This window comes from Pteropus alecto, unplaced genomic scaffold (assembly GCF_000325575.1).
Source record: "Pteropus alecto unplaced genomic scaffold, ASM32557v1 scaffold639, whole genome shotgun sequence".
NCBI lineage: Eukaryota > Metazoa > Chordata > Mammalia > Chiroptera > Pteropodidae > Pteropus > Pteropus alecto.
Genome location: NW_006442122.1, coordinates 59,569 through 66,528, shown reverse-complemented (window position 1 = coordinate 66,528; position 6,960 = coordinate 59,569). Strand labels below are relative to the sequence as shown.

Sequence of the window (6,960 nt, the reverse complement as noted above, 5' to 3'; positions counted from 1 at the left end):
TGAAACTGATCAGAATAGAATTTCTGTTCAATTTACTGACAAATGTTACCTGCTTTTAGAGAACAAAATTACGTAACATATTATAAGCAATGTGCTCACTGACTTATATAATTTGATATTTAACTGTTAAAAAAGAAAATATATAGCTTTATAGAAACAATATTAAAACAAATAGATTTATCGAAAATAGATGAAATGAGTGTCAAATAGTATGTTTCATCAGAAAGCAGAAATGTGGACACTTGTTGCTAAACTTACATACAATTTACTGCTTTGGCTGAGAAAATTAGAATATATTATTTCTAAGATTATCTTATTATTTTGTTTTTAATCATGAAATTGTTGAATACGTCCACACATCACTACTGAATCTCAGAAGAGACCTTGTGATATTTCAGTCATTTAAAAGAACTTATTGCTTCCAGATTTGTTTCTAAGGAAAGAAGTGAATATTGGCCAAGAAATTTTGAATTTTTGCCAACAGGACATCAATCAGATGAAGATTTATGTCAAAAACTCTGACTTTCTGACTCGGCTTCCAAACCTCAACCTCCCAAAATTGTACAATCATACTTACCATGTGTTGTAAAACAAATAAAATTAATAAAATAAAATTTACTAGATAAGTTTGTGTTGAGACTATGTCAGATTCATTAACACACTGGTGAGGGAAACATAAAAATAAAAAAAAGGTACAGACTTGGGGAATGTGCAAATAGATGGTTTATTTTGCTGGAAAACAGAATAAGCAGCATAAAAAAAAAAAGTGTTAAGTAAGGACGAGATTTTATTTTAGAAATCATAAAATCATCATGCCCAGATCACATGTTACGTTAGAAGAGTATGTCATTATAATCTGAAGTGCTAGAATTGGTAAGAGATGGTGAATAAGAACAAATAACACATTTAAAGAGCAAATGATAAAGATATATATGCAGTCGATAGTAACAACTTAGCTCATCTTCCAGTAGTTGTGCCAAAAATGGACAGTTAGCATGGGCTCACAGAAAGATACCAACAGAAGTCAGAAGCAGAGTGACAAGAAACAAGTTTTATTTTTAAATGGGCCATTGCAAGTGATCTTTATCAGTATTACATTATAGATCTGTTCAGATGAACATAATATATTTGATCTGAACCCAACCCTCTGGCACACACAAATATGTCATATTTTCTAATGTGGCTGTTTTTATGTATGATAAAAATGAGAATCAAAATGGAAGGAAATATTTGAACATAAAGTCTATGTAAATCCTGTGACCAATTCTTACAATATATACACGACTACAACCTTGATCCCGGCCACCCTCATCTTCCATACAGGTCGTTGGAATAACTTCCTATATGGTCTCCCTGCTTTCACTCTTGTTCATGCTAACATATATTGTGTTCTTATTCATACTCCTTTCCAGACATTTTATTCTCTGCTAACAATGTGAGAGAACACAACATACATGATTAGCGATTATGAAAGATTAATGATATGGGTGTAAATTATTGAGTCTCTTAAAAAGGCCAAGTGTTCTATGTAGAGGAATCTATTCTTGGAGATGGATGTTCACCAGAAAGTAAAGAAGACAAATACCAGGGAATCAAGGAGTTTCTGAAGGAAAAGTTGTCAAGTTATGGAATAAATAATACAACATAATAATAAAGGTCAAAATAGAAATTACATTGGGAGGATATGAGAGTATTACATTAGAAAGTTTTAACTTTGCATGCGAAAATAATAGGTCACCTTTAGGGATATACCAATTTAGCTTAAAAGATAAACAGTAGTTTGGTAGACATAGTGAGCAATCTAGGGGGTCTAAAGTTTTCTGTGCATTCTGAAGAATATAGTGCAGCACCTTATATAGTTACATAACTAGAGGTACATTATCCATTTTTTTCTTATGTAAATATCTGTACCTTAAATAAAAATTTTCTACCCATGATATGAACTGAGAACATTCACAAATAAACAATCTAGATGATGCATGAACTCTAGATAATTCCCAAGTTACATTCTTTGAGATTAAGGTAGCCAAAAATCGAGAAACAACCCAAATTCCATACAACATAAGTAATTGAACAAAATAAAGCTTATTCAAGTCAGCACTGACAATAAATGACTTAAACATAGGTAGAATATGGGTAAAACCCTTACTGTGAGCAAAGACATCAGGATAAAGGAACACATTCTAATGGATTATAAATGATCGATAGTTGCAGAAATCTGATCCGTGGTTCCCCAGGGTTGGGGTAGAGAAAGGACGAATTAGGAATCTACATGAGGAAATGTTCAGATATTGTGAATGTTCTGTATCATCATTGTGGACATGCTTTCATAAGTGTATATGTTTCTTAAATCTTATCGCATTTGACATCTCATAAATCTAGTTCAATGTTTGTACTATATTTTTTGTAAATTATGCTTCAGTAACATTGATAATTTAAAAATAAAAATTATGACATTGCATTAGAAACAATTGTCTAAAAAGCCAAATAAAATACATAACCATATACCATACATAATTGTTCTGTTATGTAAATATCCTGTTAAAACTTAAATCTAAATGTGTAAGTATGTTACATCATGCCATAGCACACTGTTAGTGACTAAAACTGAGGACGGTGGCAGAATCTGGCTTGATGTTCTCCAAATGTTTCTGTGTCTTTGACACACAGTGAACAAAATTCTCTAGCCCTCTCATGTCTTTGTTAGACGTGCAATTTGTTCCTACAATGGCATGTGTTTAGAAGTGATGTGTCTCTTCTGTGCTGAGGCTCTTAAGAGCACACTTTTTTCCTTATTTTGCATGTCTGTAATTCTCAGGTCTCTGAATGTTGAAAAATCTAAAAGGGGACCACAAAGTACAAACTAGGGGACCACAAAGTGAAATTCTGGGGTGAGAAGAATCAGTGTTTCCTTATTTTTAAATGTAAAATTGTTCTGTGAAACAAGTGTTAGATGCTTCTTGATTTTGTGCATGCAGTCACTGATATAACTGAGGAATTGTTTTAGTTTTTACATATTTTTTCAGTAGTGATGAAATTTAATTAAATAAGAAAATATTTAAATTCTCCATTTTAACGGGGGATGAACATTCAATTTGTCCCAGTCTATAAGGAAGCGACACACTTCCTGGAAGCATATCACACATGCCGTTCTCATGATGGAAGCCCCATATAAATACCATATTACTCATAATAAAGAGCACAGAGGGCAATGTATGAGAGACATGCTGTAGTAAAGAGAAGGAGAATTAAAATTAAAAAAAAAAAGAAATGTATTTAGAATCACACGTCGGATACTCAAAGAATATTGAAACAGGAAAAAACAAATATAGTTATCAGTAGAATTATTGTGTATGATAATGTTACCTCCATACCTGATTCAAAGTAGCTGAAATGGGATCAGGACTTTAGCGTAAATTTTGTTTGTTTTTGTTTTAAATTTCTTGCTTTAAATATTTGTTTTTGCAGTAGCTTACATTTTGAATCCACTGGAAACCTTCCCTGATGCCTGAGTAAATGTCATAAAATGAATAAATCCATACAGTGTTTTTCATCAGCAGACACAACATGTTTTAATTTTTCATAAATTAATCTATTGACAGAGTTCAGCTTCTGAAAAGGACTCTCACCACCCAACGTGTTAAATGTTCACGCCATGTTCATTTGATACAACATGTGACACATTTTTCTAACAGTGTGGATGATCTAGATTTGGATCAATTATGGAAAGAAAAGTAAGGGAAGCAAATCCATATCAATTATTAGGAGTCTGAAATACAATTGGTGGAATGCTTTTTAACTTTCTTCTGAAAGTACTACTTGATAATTAAGTGGTGTTTCTTCACCAAGGGAGTCCCTCATTGAGGGGAGCTTCATGCCAAGAAGGGAGAAGAGAAGAGCAAGCCACCTACAAAGAAACTGCTTTTAAAAAATAAACCCTGATAATTGACAAAAAAAAAGCAATGTTAAGGAATTTAATTGACACACAAGAGAAGATTCCCCCAGATGAGTGTGGCTGCTTCCTATTTAAGAGCAGCCAACGTTTGACACCAGCAAGGATGTCATAGAATTACAGTGGCTCTTAAACATGACAGAAGAACTTAACAAGTTTACAGGTTAATAAACACCTGCACTCACATAGACATCTTCATGCAAATCTATAAAGGTAAGCTGTAATAGTTTTGTTAGACTATTTTATTTAAAGATGTCTCTTAATAGCAGGATCAAGATACAAAAAAATAAAACCAAAAGGCATGAAATTCTAAATCCTTGGAAAATGAGTTAACTACTATGATAACACACATAGTTCCTTACTTTCTTAATTATAAAGTACTAAAAAATTAGATGTAGGTCAAATGATGATAGTAAAGACATTTATAATCAGCATTATTCATTAAAGGTAATTCTGAGAACCAGTACTAATAAAATAGAGGAATGTAAGAGACTATTTGTCTAAGTTTATTTACCAAATTATTAATGAAAAAAATATCAGGTATTGGGGTAACAAGTGAAGACATGTGTAGTAGAGTGATCAGATAGAAAACAGAATCCTTGTTGTATATTAGTTTTGGAAAGTTAAATAACAAATATTAATAAAGTGTAGTGGAAATAGTCAAGCAGTATTGACTGCCTGATATCGAATGGAATTAATATGAAGTGAAACAAAATTGTGCGTGTGTGTGTGTGTGTGTGTGTGTGTGTTAGTTTCATTCATATGCTCCAGCAATTTGTATACTCAGAGTAAATATAATTGGACTTAATCAAAGTTACACTTTATTAGGGAAAGTTACAAGGGGGCAACAAGAGAAATAGAATTGTATTTAGTTCAATGGAAATACGTGACACTAGAAAATTACCTAGGAAAGAAGGGAAATGTAAAAAAGTATTGGGATGAGTGGGTTATATATATTGATTGAGTTAAAAGTTAAACGATATTTATTATATACTGTATGGGGGTGTTAAAAAGGAAAGCTATTGAACAGTATGCTGAGATTAATGGTGTCCATATTTAACATGAGTGAAGAGAGAGGTACATAAAGTGGCATGATAATATTGCATATACTTATTGCCTCAGTAACAAAGGCTTGGTGAAAGAAAATTGATTCTCATTAAACTATAAATGAAATGACTTAAAACACATTTTATATAAAACGTAAGCAAAGCTTTAGGGAAACACTTTAAATTGAAGGAGGTGTAATAAATCAATCATTTCAGAAACAAACTGGTGAATGCAGACAAATGCAATAGCAAAAGCCTGTACAATTATCCCACTCTCTATGGGGGTGAAAAAAATTAGAAATTATTTCTGCACGATAAGCTCTAAATAAGAATGCACACTTTTCATTATCCCTGGTATCATTACTTCAAAGTATAAAAAACATATATTCTGTTACATTTTTTCGATTGATCTCAAGTGCAAATCAGTTCCTTTCTGAGGTTTCAAAATTCACTTTCAAGAAACATAGCAATGTGAAGGTAGACATAAGTTTAGAGATAATAGAAATACATTCATGCATCCAAAGCAGTTAGCAGAGGGGGAAAATGTAATTCAAGAACATTAAATGAATTAACCATCTTGAAATTACCATATATGCCGATGGAGAACCAGTTGAAAACAGAAAAATCAAATATGACTACAATAACGGAATTTGTTCTTTTGGGGTTTTCCGATATTCCCAATAGCCAATGGATTCTTTTTGGGATATTTTTGGTCATCTATCTGGCTATCCTGATGTGCAATAGCATCATAATTTTGATAACCAGAATTAACCCTGTCCTCCAGACACCCATGTATTTCTTTCTTAACAATTTTTCCTTTTTAGAAATCTGTTATGTAACAGCCACCGTCCCGAGAATGCTCATGGATCTTTTGACCCAGAAAGGAAACATTTCTTTGGTTGCTTGTGCCATACAAATGTGCTTTGTCCTTATGTTTGGAGTCTCAGAATGTCTCCTCCTGACAGCGATGGCCTACGACCGCTATGTGGCTATTTGTAACCCTCTGCACTATCCTCTGGTCATGAACCACAAGGTCTGTGTCCAGCTGGCCATTGCCTCCTGGGTCAGTGGAGTTCCAGCTGTAATTGGGCAAACATGTCAGATTTTTTCTCTGCCCTTTTGTGGGTCTAACAGGATTAATCATTTCTTCTGTGACATCCCCCCAGTTCTCAAGCTTGCTTGTGGGGACACATTTCTGAATGAGATAGCAGTTTATCTAGCTGCAGTGGTGCTTGTCATGGTTCCATGTCTGCTGATCATTGTCTCCTATGGCAAAATTATTGCCAACATTCTCAAAATATCATCAGCCAGCGGGAGGGCGAAAGCCTTCTCCACCTGTTCTTCTCACCTGATCGTTGTGGTCTTATTCTATGGAACAGCTACTATCACTTATTTGCAACCAAAACCACATCAATCTGAAGAAATTGGGAAAGTGATTTCTCTTTTCTATACCGTTTTTATTCCCACACTGAATCCCATTATATACACTCTGAGGAACAAAGACATTATGGTGGCGCTGAGAAAAATATTAAGTCAGTTATTATTATAACACAAAAATTTTTGAAATTACGGAAAATGAAATTCTTATTTTTTATCATGTAGCTGTAAAAGAAAAACTATCTAGTTTTATGTCTGTTTCTAAATAATGATCATTAATGTCATCATAGTAACTTCACATTATGTAAAGGGCCCTTAGTTTTATAGGGTTAGGTAAAGGGATTCCTTGTAATAAAAGCATAAATTATCTCCATTGTAACAATCTAATTTGAATATCCCTTTTTCCTCTCCCTGTAAACTAGGGAGTTAAGAAATTGCTTGAGCAATAGAGTGATGGTTAACCAAGTGTTATGATATATAATCAGGGATTAGGGTCATGCTCTGTGATATATTATCTTTAATTTCCTATTCCTTCAGATTTCTTTACTGACCTTCTCTGTACTCTCATTTGACTTAGCCAATGCA

General features: G+C 33.3%; 1 protein-coding gene across 1 annotated transcript; it reads left to right on the top strand.

Moving 5' to 3' along the window:
- The first annotated feature begins 5,596 nt into the window (after positions 1-5,596).
- Positions 5,597-6,547, top strand: LOC102881839 (olfactory receptor 10AG1-like). Its single transcript, XM_006920775.1, has one exon. It carries the CDS (start codon positions 5,597-5,599, stop codon positions 6,545-6,547), a length of 951 nt encoding a protein of 316 aa, XP_006920837.1.
- The last annotated feature ends 413 nt before the right edge of the window (positions 6,548-6,960 follow it).

Coding starts and splice junctions, on each gene's coding strand:
- LOC102881839 (XM_006920775.1), top strand. CDS start 5,597: ATGGAGAACCAGTTGAAAACAGAAAAATCAAATATGACTACAATAACG.